Source organism: Hirundo rustica, chromosome 3, assembly GCF_015227805.2.
Source record: "Hirundo rustica isolate bHirRus1 chromosome 3, bHirRus1.pri.v3, whole genome shotgun sequence".
NCBI lineage: Eukaryota > Metazoa > Chordata > Aves > Passeriformes > Hirundinidae > Hirundo > Hirundo rustica.
Window position 1 is genome coordinate 61327429 of NC_053452.1, and position 22051 is coordinate 61349479.

At 38.6% G+C, this 22051-nt stretch overlaps 1 protein-coding gene across 3 annotated transcripts in view; it reads right to left on the reverse strand.

Moving 5' to 3' along the window:
• Positions 1-17491: 17491 nt before the first annotated feature.
• Positions 17492-22051, reverse strand: part of LAMA2 (laminin subunit alpha 2) — a 346441-nt gene continuing 341881 nt past the window's right edge. For all 3 annotated transcript variants that reach the window (XM_058420096.1, XM_058420095.1, XM_040060645.2), the window contains 4 exons: positions 21416-21569; positions 20913-21043; positions 20108-20330; positions 17492-17764 (listed from right to left, as the gene is read on the reverse strand). In XM_058420096.1, the coding sequence (XP_058276079.1) occupies positions 17607-17764; positions 20108-20330; positions 20913-21043; positions 21416-21569 (666 nt within the window). In that variant the 3' untranslated portion in view covers positions 17492-17606. The remainder of the gene's footprint in view (positions 17765-20107; positions 20331-20912; positions 21044-21415; positions 21570-22051) is intronic.

The following is a 22051-nucleotide window of genomic DNA, read 5'->3' on the forward strand; positions in this document are numbered from 1 at the left end:
GCTATTAATTTATTTCTCCTCTGACCTTCTGTAGCACTTTTAAGTATTTGTGGTGTCAGGAATGCCTTGGCTCACTGGTTTCAGCGTAGCTTTTATCTGCTCTTGGCTCAGGTTAGTTTAAGTGGTCCCCTATCAATGCACCTCCTGTCTACCCTCTGGCAAGGTCGTGTGAGAATAAGGAAAAAGTAATTTTTTGTAATTTTTAGATACTAATTGCAGAAGGCATGGTAATGGCCAGGTCCTCAATACAGAGGCCTAGTTTTACCCTTTGGTTTAGTGTAGAAATCTAGTTTAACTGGGAAATGTGCGGCAATTCCAGAAGACTAAAGGCAATTTGATACGAAGTTCGAAGATAACGATTTATTTAAAACACCCTCTCTAAAGTAGAGACCTCTGCAAATTTGCCCTAAAAGAGCAAATCCTTGTATCCCTTATCCCGGGACTAAATTGCTCCTACTCCCCTTCAGAATGTCCTCAGAATGTAGCCAGCTGCCTTTGGGGAAAAAAACAAAACAAAAACCAACCCTCCCACCCGGCCCCAGTAAAAAACAAAAAAACCCAAAACCCCCCCAAAAATCCCACCACCACCAAACAAACAATACACCCAGAAAAAGTTGACTAATCTTATATCAGAAAAACAGAGAACATGAAGTAAGCAGAATTATTCAACCTAGTTGTCTCTGTAGCCTCACTGAAGTTTATTAAGGAAGAAAAGAGCCAGTTCTAACTTCTACGGATCAGATTTTCTAAAAAACTTAGTATATTACTAGTTGTCTTTTTAATGCTGGGTGTGTGACACTGGAAACTTGGTCTGAGTGTGTGGTTTGCCCCTGTTTTTGTGATCCCACACGCTCATTAAACAGTGACATCTAAACAGTGACAGACTGGTTGGCAACCAGTCAATTAATTATTCTTTCTAGCAATCAACATATAGTAAATAGCACCTTTTCTTTTTCTCTCCTTGTATTTAGCAAATTGTTTGGAATAATTCTCTATAAATTTTTCATGAAAAAAAATCAAACTTTTTATTCATTTGTTTTTATAGTTTTCATGTGGAAAATACTTCCTTTTCGTATTGTATTGGTGTGTTTTGGAGCTGGAGGCAACTACCTGGTCAAGCAATTCTCAAACATAGACACTTGAGCACATTTCTAAATGGTTACTTTTTTGAAATTTTAATGTCCTTGTTTGGATTTCATATTCTAGCAGAATCTATTAAAAGCAAATCAAAAACCCCCACCCACCTGTATTGGACAAATATCAATGTGCCCTGCAGTCCCGAAATGTGCACTTTGAATAGCATGCATGGCAGAGTGAGCTTCTCATTTTCTTTATTCACCATTATAGAAAATGAGATTATGTCTCAGTTCTGTAAGTCCAAAAAATATTTAAACAAAGATTTGTGCTGTGAAATATTATTCACAATGAAGTAGCCCCGTTCCTCGTTTTATTACATGGGCAGAAGGGAACATTCAGTGAAGCTGAACACTGTGAAATCAGTGTCAATCAAAATGAGAATTTGAACGTTTATATAAATAACAAGGCTCTGATGATGTAGCAAGGGAAGGAAAAATTGAATTTGCTTATTACGTGGTTTGGACTGAATGTTGGTTTGTTCAGCTGGGAGTGGCAGCAGGGTGACATTGGACCTTGTGTGCTTTGAGCTGAGCAAGACTAGCTTCTCTACACATCTCTGAAGAGGCAGGGGTTTGGTGTAGTTTGTTCTGTTGAGAAGAAGCTCTCCCTGCTCTCTCTGGGCCCCACAGACATATAAGGTGCACCAGGCTGGCAGAAACAATTAAGAAGGAAGTGGTTTTACACAAAAGCATTAGGCATGATGAAAACAGCTGTGAAAGGTGCGTAGAGGTTTTCCTCTGTTTTCATAAACTCTCTTGTGTTGTATGTGTATCCCAGTGGGAATAATCCTTTTCCTGAAAGACAAAATTGGGTTTTTTTTAAACATAATTTCCATATCTTAGGAAAAAGTGGGAGCAAGGCCAGCCAGTGAGAAATTCTGCTGTGTTGGAAGCGTGCTGTGTTGAAGCTCCAGAAGAGAGCTCCTTCTCTTTGTTCAGCTGATATGGGCCATTCTGCAGTTGCCAGAGGCACGTGGGTCATCCATGGGGACCCACGAGTTCTTGTCAGCTTTGTGCAGTGTCCTTAAACCTAACACGGATGTGTCAGGGGCTGCCTTCCACCGCTGCTCGTAGACGGAGCCTGACTGAAAGTGACAATTGCTGTGTCCTAGTGAGCCGCTGATGTCTCACAGGACAAGAAGCTGATAGGAATGATAAACGGTATTGGCAGTGGTGGCAGGGGAAAGATTAAGGAAACATGACCTAGGCGCAGCCTTTGTAGGGCTCTTGAGCTGTTGGTCTTGGAGGAGCAGCAGAGGGCTGGTGGAGACCTGAACTGCCAAACTCTCACAATTATGGTAGAGATGGAGTCAGTATCTACTACTCAGCACATTGTAGGGCTTGCAGCTTAGGGGGAAACATTCTGCTCCCCGTCTCCCGCTCCACCAATGGTGGAGCATTGCTATTTATCTGAATATCTCAGAAGGGGAAATCACTCAAGCCCTCCAATAATAAAAATATCTTGTAACAACATAATCAATCAGCTCTTACTTCTGCAGACAGCAGCAGCAATTTGCATGAAAGAAGAGAGATTTATGAAATGCACACTCTATAGAACTATGTTGCATATTAGTAACACTTCCAGATCTTCATCATTAGGCTGGATCAAGCAGAAATAATATAGATGATGCCATCAATAACGTCCTTTCTACCAGTGACACATGGTCTTGCAGCAGTTGTGGTTCAGGGTGGGTTGCATTACATATTTCTCATCATGAAAGTGTTGAGATGCAGATTGAAACCCAAAACCTCTTTCTGCAAAGATTCAGAGACATCGGCTTGCTTAAAAATGAATGCAAAATAGTTAGAAAGTTACATTTATTCAGGCTTTTAACATTTCTCTCATGCATACACTACTTTCCGATGTCTGCCAGCTCTGCACCCTTCATGGCCCTTTCAGATCCTTAGGAAAAAAAGGTTTACTTAGGAAAGTAAGAAAAAAAAATCCTATTCAAGTATTTGGAACTCATTCACAAAAGGATTTGCCTTTGCTTTAAAGAGATGAAAGCCTTTAAAATCTGCATCTGAGATGCCCTGACTTGCAGCAGGGAACAGAGAGACTTAGTTCCAATTTTTTGTTAATATGGAGGTTCTCACCTGATACCACTGAACACCAGACTGAAAATCAACCATAGAACATGTTAAAGAAGGGGTGTCAGTAAAAGGTGTTTCTGATTTGATATTAAGTGGAATTACTTAAATTTAAATGTATATGTAAGTCAAAGATTTTGAGGAGGCTGTACAGCATTCAATTTTCCCCTTTCTTCTTGTAGTCAATGCTATCCTGTCAGTCTCTGTGGGTGTAGATCTGTAGAGAACTTTGTCATAATTCTTACTTCCAGCTGACAATCTGGTATGTTTATGGTACAACACTGAAGAGAGACAGATAACCCTGTTTGCTGCTCTGTATGTTAATTCTATTTTAGCAATGAAATATGCAGTGTACAAGTATAAAAAGATTTCTAGTAGCATCTGGCAGTTTCCAAAAATTGGGTAGGGAGGCAGTTGGAAAAAGTATAATCAAAATGTTTGTACATCTGGAGCATTCAATCTTTTTTTTACTGCACAAAAGCATTCTTGTCCTTCTTTTCCTGTCACATAGTTATTTCTGTAGTTAGAGATATAAAGTATACTGCAGTGAGTTTTATTTCAGTAGTGTCTGGCCACTCTGATTTTTCATGCACTTGTAATGCAACTCTCTCCACAGTACCTTTACGTGCTTTCACGGTAAGATGGCAAGAAGGTTTTGTCTTCTTTCCACCATTCAAATTAAGTTTGCAATGTATTAAAAATATATTTTCACTTGCTCATAGTCACTTTTAGACAAAAACTATTAAAATGCATAAAAGAAGCACTGAGAAGATACTGCTTGCAGACTACTTGCTAGTTTGCTTTCTGCTGGTGAAAGAGATGGATCTTACTTGGTTTTTTTAAATGCATTTATATTGCTTTTAGCAGCAGCAGCAGCAGTAAAAAAGCCACTACTCATTACTACCTTGTCAAGCAGAACAACTTCCTTTCTCATTAGAAAATAATTTAATTCTCTTTTACCCAAAATAACTGTATGTGAGGACTAATGAATTGTTCAAAACTTTCACTCCTGCACATTTATAATCCAGAAAATAGTTCCTTATTTTCCACTATTATTTTCTTGGTCCTAAGTGCCCCTTCCACTGGAGTTGTGAGTACATTTTGGCAGTCTGTTTGCAGAAATATTGGAGAAATATAGCTAATATGATGATATTAATGCAAACTGACATGCACAGAAATTTATGTCAGAAAAATTAAGCAGGGGACCTTGCTGTAGGGTTATATGGCAAGCAAATCCATCTTTGAAACTATGGCTGAATTTGCAAAGTGTGAGTGGTAATTGAAGCTGGGGGCTTGGTCTCCAAAGCAGGGCACCTCCGAAGGACTTGGGTTCTCGGTAGGGCAGGGCCCAGATGAGTGTGTTTTTTCACTGTTTTTTTAATTAGCACCTCTTGCTGTATCCCAAGCTGAGAATCTGGAGGCAGTCACAGTCAGTAGTTGTTTGTGAAAAGCCTTACACAGTCTTGGATCCATGAATGAAACCACTGTAGATGTGCTGACTTGTGTTTCTTTGGTGACAGAGAAGGTGGAAACAGAAGTGTCAATCATTTTGATGCTGAAAGATGAATCTTCTCCATAATATGCTGGAATAAAGAAGTTTAATGTACCCAGAGCACTGAACCACTTCCATATCACTTTTATCTCCCCCCACTTCTAATCAACCAGGATAACTTTCCAGGTGATCAGCCCAGGAGACTTACCTGGAGTCCCAGGCTTTGGGAAAGAGGTGTGCTGGTGGTGGCACCAGTAAAGGCTCTCCAGGGGGAAAGTCAATAGAAGGACCTGCTGCCCTTCTTACCCTCACACTGGTACCACCCAGTTACAAATTAGAAGAAAAACCTGGTCCTGGGCATCTGTGGAATGGAGGAAATGAAGTTTCAGTCCCACCTTGTTTGTAGCGGCTTTGTTGCAGTGCGCTTGGAGAAGTGCCAGCGTTTTGCCTACTCCCTTGCTCCAAGTCTGAGCAAGTGCAGGGAGGCAGATAGACAAGGCTTGCGTTCTGTGTATCAGACACAAGATAAATTACCATCTCCTTCTGAAGGGGCTAAACTGTGTTTGATTTTTTATTAATAACTAAGAAGGAGAGATTGATCCAGCAATCTCCTTTGGCAGGGGAGGGAGCAACCAGACTGTGCTTCTTGCAGGTGGGTAAGGCACAAGCCGTGCGGTGCCTGGCTGCACAGTTCCTTCCTAATCCTGCCTCTGATGCTTCCAGAGAAAGAAGCGCTGTGACAAGCTTAATATGTGCTGTACATACAATAATTGTGCTTTAGTCAGCTGGCATTACTTTAAACAAGCTCTTAGAACAAAATAGGGGGATTGAATGGAGTGTCTGATAGTGAAGTGTGAGAGGACAATTTAGAAAGGCAGTCATACAATGGTTGCTACTGACTGGAGTCTTGCTCACAGTGAATTAATTCCAATATATTTGCCTCTTTATTTGATTCCACAGTGTTTCCTCTAATTGCATCATTGCCTTGAGGGGACAGTGGTTCTTCATCAGCTCCTTCAAACTGGGTCTGGAGACAATGTGAAAAAAATGCTGTCTCCTTTACAGTGAAAGAAGCCAGCTAGAAAAAACCACCAGTTCCTTGATGCCATTGCTCATTAGCTGTGAAGGGAATGATTGTAGCTGTGTTGCTACAATGGCTGACTCGTCCATGCCCTTGCCTCTCCAGTCACACTGTATAGGCTTCAAGGCAAGGGAGTGAGTGATGAATATTTATTCTGTTTATTACTTTGAAACAGCACTAGCCATAAGCAGATCAGCAAGAGACAGACTGATAGTGTGTGTATGTGTAAATACTGTGAAAAATGAAAAACATGCACCATGGCTAAATAAGTTTGTTCTTGTTTGTTGCTGTAGACACGGATGTCTGGTTTTGGGGGAAGGCACATGGGGAAAGAGAGGGGCTGAATTGGATTTAATTAATTTTGTTTTTTAAGCCGACATCACGATGTACTGTACAATGTAAGAGGGTTTGCAGGGTGTGTAAGCCTTCTATGGAGTCACTTAGTTGGCAGCTGTCTTCCCACAACTGGAGAGGAATACATGAGGTTATGTTTAATTTTTGTGTCATACGAGGTTACATTTTTATGTGATGTCTATGTGCTTGAAGAGCCTGTGCAGCTGATGACAGCATGGTAATGGCAGTGTTGGCAGCAGTCCAGAAGGAAGAAATTGTATACACACACACACATTCCCCCCATCACTCATTTTCCCCCTCACTCCCACACACCCTCCCTGGATTCAACCTCTGCAGCTATATAATCTCTTTGATGAGACAGTGATTTTTGAAGATGTACTTGAGTGTTTTGTCTGATAGATGCATCACAGCTACAGAATATGCTCCTTTAGCAATCTCCAGCCTCATGATGTAGTTGTAGATCACACAGTACTTTGGCCCCTAATAAGCAAGGTAATGCTGGTGGCATACACTCTTGAGGGGAAAATAAAGTGATTAGAACACTGCAGCTCAGTTTTGTTTTCTAGATCTATAGCACCCTTTGCGCTTCAGGAGAGTTGATTTTGGACAGAGGACTTCTGAGAGTGGTAACTGTCCTTTTTTCCATAAAGGACAGAACAACAGCTGATGGATTTTGATAAACCTCTGCCTGCACAGGAATTAAAGCAGTAACGCTGCTGTGGCTTTCTTTATGGCTTTGCTGGTTCTTTACATCACTTATTTCCCAAGGATACAGCAACTTAATTCATGAAATTCCTCTAGTGCCCAAGCTGTCCTAATTGCAAATGGCATATATCCAGAATTTAAAGTCTTTGCGACGGGGGTCCATGAAAGATGTGATTAATCCTGGATCTGTTCCAGTGGGTATATTCTAGTATATTTTACTGGACTATGATTTCCATATAAAGACAATTAAAAATAAGAGGAAAACTCAGTATAGAAAAGTAGGACAATTTCCTAAGAAGCCTTAAGTGACTAAAGATACCAGGATCTAGTCTCAGGAACTTCTATTCACATTATTTAGAAATCCTGTTCTCCCTCATTTACCAAGGAAGAATCTTGCTGTGTAGCCTAATTTGGATTTATGTACCCTTTTTAAGCAGGGCAGACATAGCAATTATTAACTGCAAACTTCATAAACAAAATAAATGGAGAGATGTGTTCAAACTTCAAAATTTTAGTGTTTAGATATCTACAGTTTCAGCCCAGCAGACAGAATTCCCTCAGCTGTTTGAAGAGATACTTTCTTAAAATTTTCTCTGCTGTTACTCAAAGTTGCCCTTACGTCCTGTTCCTTTACCCACCTGCCTTTGCAGTGTCCCTTTCCTCCTTTCTTTAATCTCAGTTGCTGAGCAAGGACCTGTCACACAAAAGACTGGCCACATACACAAATATTTATAAGAAGTGTTGCCTTTTGGCAATTTTTTCTACTACCAAGGAAAGATGTGCATTAATCCTTAACAGAAATATTTTAAAAAGTAATAGTAGTTACAATGCACCGGTAATTCCTTCACGTTCTTGTCAGCTGCACTAGGGAGAGTTGATAACCCAAGCAGTATCGAATAATTTCTGTCATAAGATTTTTGCTGTTGCTGTTCAGGGCCCATCTATATGCAGCTGCACCAGAGCTACTCAGGCATGTTTGAGAAAAATCTGTCTTTGGTAGATCTGTACATAAGTCTTTGACACGTTATCTTGGAAACCACAAAAGTCTTGCTTTTTGCTTTTTTGGTGGCAATTAGCAGACAGGAAACGGGAGGCAGAAGTTTCAAAGGACAAACATATAAAATAGAATGGTATTGTTATTGCACTGGGTAACTTGATTTCCTGGTTTGATGGGTTTGCCATAGGTATAGTCTTTGTAATAAGCCCAAATTATGATGTTTGGTTATTAATAGAAAAAAAGATGAGTTAATATTCCTAAAGCATCTTAAAGACGATTACTAAATAAATACTGTGATTTGTTACTGTGTTGTATTAAAAACTTGGCAGTTGTTACCAAAATTAGTCTGCATGTTTAAGACTTTCAGTTCTGGCTATATATTTATTTTACACATATCAGCAAACAAAAGTTTCATTGTTTTACTAATTTTGGTAAGACTTTTTTTCTTCATGAAAGTGGATACACAAAGCTTGAATTTTAGCTCAGAATGAACTTGGATGTTTAACTTCCCTTGCATCATAGCTTGAAGGTGTGATGATAGCAGTAAGTTCTGGTGAGAATACTCAGTCTAGCTAGTACTGCCCTGCAGTAATAATTCTCCATCTCAGAACAGCCATTGGTGTATGAGGTGTACTATCTGCTACTCGGTTCTCATTCCCAATACCCATAAAGCTTCAAATACTTTTAATCAAACAGAGATTTTCTCAAGATGATGTAAAGTACTAGATGCTGGCTTCCATTATGTTCACCACCATTATATTTAAATTGCAAAACCACTGAATAAACTTAAAATAGTGAAATACTGGAGGTAGGTTCTGGTGCAGTAGATCAGAGCCTTCATCCCTTTTCAGTGGATCCTGGTTTGGGCACCCTTCATAAAGAGGCTGAATGTCCTCTTAATTGTTAAGTGTTAATTTTTTAAATTTTCCTTTCTAAGTACCAAGCCAGAGGCAGGTCAGTTTGACACAACTGTATTTGCACTGCTGTATAAAACATGTGGTGACACAATGATTTTATGACCTTTTCTGCAAATGGATCCCATGTGCTGGGTGGTTGAGATCTTTGTGGCTGAGATATTTGAGGCTGAGACTCTTGGCCTCGCTAATGTATGCATTAACAAGGATATTCAAATGTATCTTTATTCACTGGTGCCTTTTCATTATGCTGGAAAATGAGCTTTAGTTGCTTTGGTTGCAGCACCTGGTAAAGCTATGAATGACTCTTGCCCTTCCATTTAGAGGGGAAAAAACATTATAGCCCTCAGACTGGCTAATGAAATAGAGGGAGAAACATGGTTATTAGCTGGAGTGCTGGTTGGCTCCTGAGCCAACTCTTGCACTGTAAGGAAGCATTTGATGCTCTTAGGAGACTTGCTTATTTCAGTGGATAATGGTTCTGCTTATTGAGTTTGCGCAAATGCATTTGATTTAGTCAATTTAGGCTCTGCATTTAAGCAAATTACAACTTAGGACTCGATCAGCAAGAGGTAAATTAGTTTGAACGCATATAAAAGGATCTTGCTGAGGGTAAATTTACAGTCAAACCATTACATGGAAATCATAATGTGCAGTACACGTCAGGTTTGATAAATGAAGCAGGACTGTAAAATTGCCCTTTTCTTAAGTGTGCTTGCATTTAGCCAGCTACAGAGCTCAAGTGCTTGTTATGTCTGCTGTCTTGAACTGGCTCAGGAGAGAGAAATCTCTCCAAAGTTGGAATTACTGAATTGAAAAAAAGACTAACGAATCCTTGCCATACCCACCTCTTCTTCCTCTGCTCCTTGGTCTCCTGCTCACTGGAACACTTGCCAAGTACAGGCATGGGGCAGTGATGCCTGTTAGGGAAAGACACTATCACAGGAGAAACCTTGTGCACAAGTAAAAATGGGGAATTACTGCCTAGGCCATTGCTCTGCAAATATGAGAGAGTGAACTAGGCACCCTCTTCAAGCTCTTTCTACTGTGAGGTAGAAGCTTTTGATGGTTTGGGGTTTTCTTTGCTGTGAGATTGCTTACCCTAGAACTAGGGCCTTCCACACATCTTTTAACAGTATCCCTCCCAGTGCAGGGAAAGAATTATTTTGCTTTCTTAATTGCCTCAAATCAGCCACATAATAAATGGTAGAAAAGTCAGGTAGACAAACAGTTTTTAATTTAGAATTTTTTTTAATTTAGAAAATATACTGAATCTGTAAAAAAAGAAACCTGTTGACATTCTTAAGGTCGCTGATTATCTGATCATCAGTGCAAAATACTACCAGACAAAACTGTCAATTTTTATGTACCAAAAAGCAGAATATTACAAAGAGAAATGGTTTATTAAAAACACCATGGAAAAGAGAAAGGCCAACTAAACAATAAAAGTTTTTAGTTTCAAAAACAGGGAACAGACGACCTTCCATGAAATAGGCAGCTAAATGGTAAACTTAATTCTCCATCTGTTCTAGTACTTTTAACAGTTTCTAAGCAGCAGCAACATCCAATGTCTTTTATGGAATCACATTTTAGAGACGTCGCAACCCAACATGCCACTGCCAGCTGGTGTTTGAAAGCACACTCCTGCTGCAGTTCAGTTTATAAAACTGATTGGAGGCTTAAAATAACGTACCTTATGGACAATGTATACAACGGTGTGCTTGTGCATTGTGGCCAAGCTTGCCTCAGTCTTGCACTGAATGTATTAGCACCTCACAAACTTGGCCTTGGAGCTGCGGTATGGATGAACATCGAGGTAACGATCTCTTTGAACCTTACTTGTCAGGTTTAAAGTGGGTCTGTTGGATTTTGATCAGTGATGACTGCTTAACCCTTCTTTAACTAAACGAGAAAGCAACGCTGCTGTCTTTACTTTGTATTTTCAAGTTTCCTTTGTAGGATGGCCAATAAACAACTTAATAGCATAGGAAGCAACCTTGAATTTTCTGGCCCACAGTAAATTAGGAACACTGTTGAAAGCCTACTTAAACCTATAACCATTAACTGCTTGTTGAATAGTTGTCATTTTCAGGAAAGTAAACAGTCAAAAGTATACAGACACAATCAGTAGGTTTTGTGGGGTTTTTTTGTTTGTTGGTTTGGTTTTTTGTTTGTTTTTTTTTTTGTGTTTGTTTGTTTGATTGTTTGTGTTTTTTTCGTTTTTTTTTGTTTTGGTTGTGGGTTTTTTTTTTTATGTTCTTTCATTTATGTGAGTAAAACCAAAGAAAACCACAGTTAGCTATTTTGTATCTGGTCCTGGTGCAGATTTGCAGATGAATTACTCCTATCTGTAGCAACGTTTTTCTCTGCCCTGCTGTAATGACACTCCTGACCTGCTTATTTCACTGCTGTCCCTTTGGCTGCATGAATGCTACTCTTGTATGGAGATGTGATTTCAGTGTTTTGCATGTTGTAACTTTTTTCTTCAATGTGCACCAGCTGTATGCAACATTGGGTGAAAGCTGGGTTTTGTAATTTAGGGCAACCCACTATTGCAAGTAGATTTTGTTCTGGGGATTTCACTCTTCTGCCCAGCTGGCCATGGCCTGGAGGAGATACAGTAGAGTATTAACAATACCCTGGCCCTTTGACCTTGAGACTTTGCACAAGGCAGTGTTATTTAAGAGCAGTCATGAAGTTATTAGATTTTCCCACTTGCCTCAGTATCAGTGAATTCACAACCTATCTCATCAGCTATTCAAGCTAAATTCACCTTCTTTGTTAAACCTTCTATTATTTTATGGGGAGATTTACTCAGATTGTCAAAACGGACTGAATAGTAGCAATAATGCTACTATTAGTAGCCATTAACAGAAAGAAATGGGCTTAAGGGAATATATGTACAAGGCTTATTTTTCACTTTCTTAATGCTGCAGCTCTGTGAGAAAGATGTAAGAGGTTGTGCTTGCAGCTTGGGTTTAGTGACTCCAGGTTGTTTGGTGTTTTGTTTTTTGGTTTTTTGGTTTTTTTTGTTTTTTTTTTTGTGGAAAAGGAAGGTAGCTAGTAATGACTGATATTACCTGGATCTGGAAGTTTTTCCCTAAAAACTGCTATATTCCATCAAGAGTAATCCTAATGCTGGGTGCTGTAGTGGATTGCAGGAGAGCTACTAAATCTAATTGGGAAGAAAGGTTTTAGCAGTGACATTAAGTGAAACAAAACACCCAGGGTGGCAGCAGGCCTGTCTGCAGCTTCTACAGTGAACAAAGTTTGCTGCTTGTCTGTAGCTGGCACAGTCAGCCCGTGCCACCGTGCTGTTCACTCGATGGATCAAGCTTATAATTTGGATTCTGGGACAGTATCGGTCAGAAGACCTCTGGAGGTGGCATTTGCAGACACAGTGAAGGGCAACCTGTAGTTCCTCTGGTCATTTGAAGTAGAAATTCTAGTCTGATGGGTGTCTCAGTTACAGTTTGACATGACATCATTTGTTTCTAAGCAGCAATGTTTTTTTACAGTTAAGGTTTACTCCTCTCTCAACATAATTGTCCACAAGGCAGATGAAGAACAAGCCAAGAAAAAAGTAAGAGGAACAATGACTTTCCCTTAAGCAAATATAGCATAAACCCAGAATTTTTAAATAAGTAATAAAATAGAGCTGTTGCTTGAACAGGTGCTAAATAAGAAATACTAGAAAAACCTGTAATATTTGTATCTTTCCCGAATCTTCAAGTGGTCTAAATTGATACAAACTGTAGAGGTATCATTCTCTGCTGTCTTAGGCCAGTCTGCACCTCCAGGCACTTCAGTGCCTAAGATGACTCTAACTGCATATGATTCAAAGTTGTGGAGAAGAGGGCTCTGGTTTATTCCACGTAACCCTCTGCCTCTGGGGTCATAGGAGTCCACCTCACTCTATGTGCTTCATTCCCTCAATTCAGAGAGATAGGCAGTTTTTCATCTCCCAGAGAGCCATTCTGTTGACATGGAACTCAGTGAAAGAGTGAGGCCTTTGGCTGTTTAAATCAAATTCACGTTGTATTGCAGTACAGAATCCTAATGAAGAAAACCACAGGAAATGTAGCTTCTCTAGGCCCTCAACTGCCAGTCAGCCTCCCTTGCTCATGCCAACTAGAAGAACCGAAGTTGTCAAAATGAATTATGTTTGTAAGGGGAGATGTCACAGCAGATTATTCAGCCTTGCAGAATTTTTCATAATACTGTATATCATAAAAAATAGTATTTGAAATTCTAGACACGTATTTTCATTATTATCTTCATTACTGAGTGATAGATAAATGCTGGGCAGGCAGGAAGTATCAGTTTAATTTTGTACTCAAATGTACTTTTAAAAAAAGATGTGGAAAGAGGAGGGGGCTAGCATTAGGAGAGTTTTGTTCAGTTCTCTGCAAAATAGGTGAAGAGTCAAGTCCATAGTCTGGGAGATGGGTGCAAGATTTGGGCTAAAGAATGATGTTGGTCCTGTGGGAGCATTAAACATGTATGAGAGCACTGACTGCTGGAGATTTTTCCCTAGGGTTATATTTCTTTGCTTAAATTAGATATTTTAGTTTCTGAAGTGCTGTCATTTTATGCTATATTGCCCACTAAATTCGAACAGGAAAGGGTTTTGTTTTGTTTTTTTTTTTTGAGTTGAAACAGACGGATCATGTTGGGAGTTATCTGTGACTTCACGAAGAAATTATTTGTACTGTTGAATACCATAGAAATATATAACCTGATTAATTTGGTGTCTTGTTTCAGTTTCATGGAGTGACACATTAGTAGGGTATTTAAGAAATTATTTTGAAGAAGGTTCTGTATGGTTTTGTGTCTAGGTATGAAGCATGAAATGGTGAAAGTGATAATCCTTTCTATATATTTGCAGCAGAAGTTCAGCCCTTATGTATGTTCTAAGACTTGATGGATGACTGAAGAACTTGTAGGCTTTTATCATTAGAAAATGCAGATGATAAAAAGAAAAAAAAGGTTAAAAATCCATTGGGGAGATTTTCAGAAGAGTTTTATTTGCTTTCATAAAGTCTTGAAAACTGCAAGGTCTTCTTAAAAGTTTAAAAACTTGTATGTCTTGGGGGATTGGGAACATTTGGTGGTCCTTCAATAAATGTGTTCTTATGAAAGGTATGGAGTACACTTTTCTTGTTGGTCAGAAATAAGTCAATGAAAAATTTTACTTGCACATACTGAGCAACCCTTCAGCAGGTATCTCAGACTGCCCAGAGGTTGAACAAGGGAAGGCCTAGAACTGACATTCCTGGTGGTTTCTATGAAAAAAAAGAGAGATGGGAGAAATAGTTTGGGTTTTTTAGCATTTGAAGTTTTTCTTGTAAATAAAAATAAATAAATAAAAATAAATAAAATAAATAAAAACACTAAGCCAGAAACACAGTCTCTTTACAAGCTTCCATAAAGAGCTGAAAGCATGATTTAAGAGAATGAAAAGGGAAATTATTCTTTGCAAAGAGTTTGAGAACTGCTTGTATTTAAAATTGAAAACACAACTTTTTCAACATAGCAGTTGGCCTAAATGATGAGGGATTTGTCTCATTCAGAGTAACTGTTCATCATAAACGTCTAAAAGTGACAATGCTCAACAAGATCAATTTTAAAACAATTTTAAAATACCTGGATGTGAGTTATACAAGTTTAGCAGCAGAGTATTTAAAGTGAGAGGGGAAAAAAATGGCAGTAAAAACATCTGTATGCAAAATATTCACTAAAATAAGGTTTTAAATACTTGTGCCTTGTAAATGTATATTAGTTTGCAGTCTTGAATTGGAAAGGTATTGCATTGCTCCCAGCACAGTCAGCAGTGGCAAAATCTCCAGCAGCTGCATATGGCTCTGAAGCTCACAACCTGCTGGTTTCAGGCAATTTTAGTCTTTATCTGGAAACTGACAATTTATTAATATCTTGTATGGCAAAAGGGAGTGATAGAGAGTTGGGATCATTCCCAGATGATCTGCTGAATCTTCAAAGAAAGAAAACTTTACTAACAGTACTTGGTGCATCCACTCACTGATCTATGAAAACAAATTAGTCAGGTTTTTCTGTTTCCTCTTAGCTTGTTGTTTCGCTGAAGTAGCTGTTGTTTCAGCCTACTGAGTGTATTTCCTTTAGAAGAGGACAGCAGATGGTTGATTTTTTTTCCACTTGAAAGTTCAAGAAATGTAATAATGTGCATTGTTTCATTGTTTTTGCAGTGTCCCACACATTCCTGGAAAGTCACGCAAGAGAGAAATAATTCAACATAGCTAAGAACATAAAGGCTTTTTCTTTTTTCCCCATTCCACTTCTTTTATATAGAAACTCCAGTAATTGTCTTGAAGGCAAAGACATATTTATGTGAAAGACCATTGCTGATGCAGCACTGAGCAGAGCAGTGGCAATTTCCTGCCTCTGAGGCTGGGTATGGTTTAACTCAGAGCTCTAGGCTCAGTTGTTCAAATTTCCCTCGTGTCTTCAAGTCTGCCCTCAAAAAAAAAAAAAAAAAAAAAACCCAAAAAACCCCAAAATCAACTCCAAACCCTTTGCAAGCAAGTTTGGGTTAAAAAAGAATTCAACATGTTGAACAGAATCTAGAGGCTAGGAAATGTGCCTAGGTAGTGTAGTGGGCCAACAATCGGCTGCTGTGTGTTGTGAGACATTCATAACAATAACATTGTCTTGAGGTTTTCTTTTTTAAGACTTTTGGAAATACTCAACTGTTTTTGAAGTGTTATGGCCTGCTCTTCTTGAGCTGCTCAAGCTATCCTGAAACATTATAGGCATGAGAGTAGGTAAATACATGAGGCATAAAGAATAACAGAGAAACACATGAATATTTTACAGTGTGCTTGTTAAAAGCACAACCATGTAGAAGTTGAAGACAGTACATGTCCAATAATTAGGCTTTTTCAAAGACAAATGCATGCTTTACTAATTCTTAACACTTTGAACATAGGTAACACTGAGCAGCCATTAACTGTTTCTCAACATTAAAGGCCAGTTGCAACTAAAACTAGAATACTTGCTGAAGGCAATTACTTCAAGACCTCACAGGAGTTAGATGGTTTTTCTTCAGGTGTATCTGATTGATGTAAACTCCCCAAACTGTTAGAGTGCCAGTATACATATTTATTACCACCTCTTTAATACACTTTCCCAGTGGAAAGGTTTTTATTTTTTTTTTTCTTCCATGACAGTTTAAAGAAACATTGTACACAAAAAAGGCCTTTTGAAAAATACAAAGCACTCCTGCAGGAGTGCTTGCTGGCAAGCACAAATTTTGCAGCTGCCTTTCTTTTAGTAATGTCAGAATTTCTGAAAATGTGAGCAGAACAAAATAATTTAAAAAAACATTTTTCATTTAATTGCATGGTTGTGCTGCCTTACTGACAGGGGTTTTTCTGTTGTTCTTTTTTCTTTCTCATAAGTAGGTTTTTTACTTTCCTACAGCAGCTGTTCTGCATGTCTGATCACCACCTTTGCAAAACTACAGTTTAACAACTTGAAACAATCCACAGAAAACACAACCCACACTTCAGTGATGGTTTCATAGTCCTCTAAAACATACAAAACATAAAGAAAATCACTAGGATCTGACATTTTTGTGAGAATCTAGGAAGCAACTTTCCTCTCTCCATCTGTATTTAAACTGCTGTCCACATAGCACTATAAATTTTATTTAAGGAAGATTTGGGTTGGCTTCTGCATTCAGTATTCCTTCCAAACAACATCAGGCAGAAGCAGCAGGGTTGAATATTGGAAGCTGATTTTATGGTAAGAATTTCATTATTAGATAACAGCAAAGATCAGTAGTAGGTGTTGATCTAATAATATCTGAAAAGTTCTTGCTTCACCTCTATTCTGCTCCAAGTGTCAAAATTTTGTCTTCCTTTAGAAAACTGGTTTGTCATTTTTTTTTGCTATGTGTAACTTCAATATCATGTGGGAGAGAGCACCAACGTCAAACTTTATTTATTAATGATCATTTAAAACTATTTCAAGGTAAGTAATAGAACCTAGTTCTATTTCCTCCCTTCGAGTCTCAATATCACAACACCAAGCCATGTTAACCTCTGTTAAAATTCAATGCTGTCCAAGTGATATAGCAGGGATTGCAGGTGCAATATAATTTCATCAATAATCCCAAATAAATTAACTAAGTACCAACATTTTCCTTCCTGCACTTGGTTCCACAGCTATAGCATGACAGTAAACATACAGACCACATATAACTTCTCAGTGAAACTTCATGGGAAATATTATGATCAGAAAAGATTTGTAAAAGCTCTTGGGTGTGACCAAAGCATAATTTTTTGAAACAAGTCATTATGCTAATGAAGAATAAGGTTGTGCATGCCCACAAGTGCATTTTATTAAGAATTCTAAAGGAATACCAGTTTAGAGAGCTACCTCACCAAGGGCATTTAGTGAGCATTTCAAAGAGCTGGACTCGATGATCCTTATGGTTCACTCCTAGCTTGAGATATTTTGTGATTTTGTGTTCCACAGAAAGGAACAACCTGCATAATATTTGGTCTCATTCATCACAAGAATGATGAAATATTTCCACTTCAAGCTCTAAGAAAAGAGATAGACAAAAATACTGTGTTAATTACTCCCTTAATGAATGGGCTGGGGGGAAGAGATTAGTTCATGCATTCCTGGGAGGTACACTGAAATAGCCTTAAGAACATACCACAAACACTACTCAAATACTTGCACAAAGACATTTTATTATGAATGCAATGAAGATATAGGTGGTTTTTTTTTGGTTTTTTTTTTAATCTGAGGTGCTTATATAAACTGACCCATACTGGCTGAGTGACCATCAGTCAGCAGGGCACGACAGTGGCTGGACACCCTTCAGCTCCAAAGCTTTGCTAAAGTTAATCTCTTGAGGTTTTGCAGTACCCTTGGTGAGCTTCAGAAATCGAATACATCCTTTAAAACGGATATTAGTCGTCAGCCCAAACTGGGTCACACCATCTGAAGGAAAGAAAAAAATTAGAAAGGAATTATGTTAGTTTGAGTTGATACTTAGTTTTGTTCTTTGCGAGTACTGCACAGGAACAGATGCCCCAGCAATATATGAATGTTTTATTTGCTGCATATATTCATTACTAAAAAATTACAAACGTTATGAGTAAATGTGATGAATGCTTGTTAGATGACAATCCAGACTTCTTTTCTTTTTCCATCCTACTATGAAAGTGGCAGAATCCGAGCACATATAAACTGCCATCGTAACCCATGTATGCAGCTTGCTACCTCCAAATGGTGTACAATACACACGTGATGCTCTGCTGATATTCAACTTCTTGAGCTGTTTATCCACGGAATAATAGAGGGAAAAATAGTAGGCCAAAATGGATACAATTTTCAGTTCTAACATCACAAAGAAGCCAGTTCCTCAGGATGGATTTCAGATGTCATTTACAGACTGGTTTTGATAGTTTTCAAGTATTTTTTTTTTTTTTTTTCCTTGCTGATTGTAAAGCCAGGAGTTGGAGCGTATCTCTTCCACTAATGAAGGAGGGGATGGAAATGAGGGTGGTTTGATTTGGAAGCTGGAAATAATTCTCTCAACTGCTTGAAATTCATGGCTCAGCTTTTTTCTCAGTGTTCTTCCAACTGAGTTGCAGAAGTAGCTTTACACTTGTAGAGACTGTCTGTCCACAGCATTATTCTGTTTCACAGAGGATAAGATGGCTGAATCTGTCTGTGTCTCCTGGCATGGTGAAGAGTGATACCAGCAGACGAATGCTAGCTTTTATGGGTACCCAGGAATCTCTATTCTTGTCCACACTATGGTGGTGAAAATTCTCTCTACACAGCTAATTCTAGCTAGTTTACAATTGTTTTGCTCTATTTATGCAGCTTCAAGAGCACTGGAAAATACAAATACTAATTTTACAAAATCCCATGGTACTGTGCTTCAAATTCGTGATGCAGCTGTCTAGGTAATGGGAATGTTAAAATAAATCCTGGATGAGTTAGACTGGGCAGCAAAAGAAGAGTGAAGTGTTTACACATGCAGTAGGTTTATTAAATAATTTCATAACTTGGCATGTGGCTGAACTCATGAATATCCCTTCAACATGAGGTAAGTGTGGGTTTGTTTTGTACAGATTGTGTTACTGTGATTTGCCTCTCCTCTTGACAAGCAGTCCAGGATGAGATAGTAACTCCATCTGCAGTGTTTCTTCAGTGCTAGCTCCTATGCTAGAGTCTTGTTTTGTTATAAAAGGCTGCCACAAAGCTGTCGTTGGTCTTTATTGTGACTAAAGTTCAACTCTCATATGTCAGTACCCAGGACAATTTTTTAAATGTTCCAAAGCTTGAGACAGAAGGCTTTTTAGATGTAATAGACATTAGAATGGGTGAGAAAACAACTTCTGGAAAATAATTTAGGAATTATCTAATTCAGAGGTGTCTTGCCATTGACCTCAGTATGCATTAGAGCAGACAGATGCTGCAAACATACTTCACTTTTTTGTTTTGGTTTGTAAACTAGAGGGAATATTTATTACAAATGCAACAAAATTGGTACTTTGCAAACATATTAAGTGTATTTTCTGAAAGCAAACTGCTGTTAGAAAATTTATTGACTATCTATGAAGAGATGAATACTAGCATTCATTATCAGCTTAGTGGAAGATGAAGCCAGCTACAGAGTTCAGCCCAATTCTCGATACTGTTCAATTATCTCGGCATAAAACAACTTCTCTTGAGGGCTTCCAGAATACTGATTAGCAAATGTAGATTATAGGGTTTTTTTTCCTTTAAAACCCAGCAGACCACAAGCAAAGGCATTAATTAGAAAGAGATGGTGTGTTCTTACCTCTCTGTGCAAGCTGTTCTTATTCCTCAGTTCCTCAGGTTTTACAGGCTGATTTACACATACACTGCCCTGCCCCCTCAAAGGCATATATACGTTCTTTGGTTAAAATTTGCTGTTCCTTAGTTAAATTTAAATTTGCCAAATGCTGTTACTACTGCAACATAACTATTATGCTATTACTAAACAGAAAGTTTTAAGAGAGAGGCTGTGTGTGTGTGTGAGCAGCAGAAGGCAGCAAATCTGTTTGAGCCCCTGTGACAGTGCCTACATTTGAAATGAGACAGGGGTATCTGTGAGAGTCTCTTGTTGCAGAACTTCTTGTTCTGAAACGCAGCTGAATGCAGAAATGAGCATCCACGCCAACTGATACAAACTCCGCCTGTCTTATAAATCATCTTTAGCATACTAGTCCCACTTACATTTAAGCTATTACCAAGGCAGCGTAATTGGAGCCTGAGTAAAGCATAATTTGTGTCTTGCATGCTCACCAGGATAGCCTCCAACAAAGAGAGGGTCGTTTGTGTCTGCCGAGGTCGAGGCCCTGTTTGGGCTGTCAGTCTCCACCTGTCTGCCATCCACAGTCAGCTCCAAGTGGTGTTTGATCTTGTTTGCACGAACCTTGTGCCACTGTCCATCACACAAACTGCCTGGAGCATCAGGCTCATAGACAGCAGAGAATCGGCCTGCACCATTGTCAACATGGAACATCACCTAAAAAGCACAGCATGGACATCAGCAAGTTTTCAAAACAGTTCAGTTGATTTTGTTAATTTGTTTGTTTTGTTTGAAGTCAACATTGTTTCACTGTACGCACCAAAGACCCTGTGGATCACCATCTCACTGGGATCTGGGTTCTATAATTGAGCTAAACACAAGTGGAAATGTGCAAAATTGTCTTTTTCCCATTTTTTGGTCTTAGTTTTAGGATGGTTTACACCCCTCTAAAATCTTTATATTGACAGAATAATAAGTGGTTTTCCAGACTGCGAATCAAAAGATATCCAAGAGAAATTAGTATTATTAATGACAAAGCCTTTCCTCAAAACTTGTTATACAATCACTAATTTAAGACCTGATTGAAGTTTTAGGAGACTCAAGTATTACAGAATCTTTTAAGCTATCTTTTAAAAGTGTAAGATCCTCTAGATGTATGGAAAGATGCAAGTGTTGCTCTCCTATGTGAGCCCTGATATTGTTTGAGACATCTTGAGATTGGGGTAGTAACCTTGCATTTAAACTACCAGTGCTGTCTAAAACCAGCTTGTGAAGAAACAAAACTGCTTTGCTACTCACTTTTCCACCTACTAATTCGATCCCAAGCCCATCCATTTTCTGGCTGCTGACTCCTAGGAGAACACCGTTCATTCGTGTCGTACGGAATTCAAATTCCACGAGCAGATCTGTTCCCACTCTGTATGCGCCAACTTGGAGAGAAAAGGGGAAGCATAATAAAATGAAGTTAAGTGTCTAATACATTATTCCTAATAATCATCACACCAATTGTGCTGAGAGTCAGGTAAAGCAACTAACTCGGCATTGTTAATGCACTCCATTTAATGTGAAATCAAGTAAATAACTTTTATGGCAATTGTGCTTTGTGCATGGCCTTGTTAGGATGTCACACAGTTTCTCCTCAGACAAAATAACTAAAAATGATCAGCAAGAATTTCAATTACTGGTGTCCCTTTGCCTCAAGCCAACAGGAGTTAGATAACACAGATAACACTGGCAATTTTTGAAAGCAGAATATCCTCTTTCTCTGTTTGTTGACTGACACCAGAATTGTTGTTCATTACCTGTTTTGGCAAAGCCTGTTCCCTCGAAGTACGTTCCTTTCTGTGCATTGACAAAGCATTTTCCAACGTTGAAGCTGGAAGTTGGATTATCTAGGTCAATAGGTGATTCTGTCATTCTAAAATTCCTGATGCAGCCATCAATGCTATGGAGGACCTGCAGTCAATATTTCAAACAAAATGAAAAACTATGAGAAGCAAGCCTAAAGTATGCAATCAATGAGTGCATTTTCTCTGCTTCTCTGCTGGATTTATGGAGCTGAATAAAACTAGAATTTTACGTGGCTAATCCTTAATATCTGATTGCAATTGGAATCTACTCTTAATCATGTTGAGGATGAATTACATTACTTTTCAGGGATGTGATCTGAATCACATCTATTTGGCTTAGTGGAGGGGACATAAAATAATACACCACATAATGAAACATAGCAAATTACATCAGCAATGCAGGAATTTAATGGCCTGTACTTTGCCTTTTTAATTCACTAGGTTATGGGGTTTGCAAGTAGATGAAGATAGTGGCTATAGTTCTCTGGGCTGTGGGTAATTTTACTAGGTGGGTTTTCTTTTTTCCCTTCCTTTTTATCACTTTACTCTGTGTTGCATGGTAAGACAGAAGTAATGCAGGTAACATCA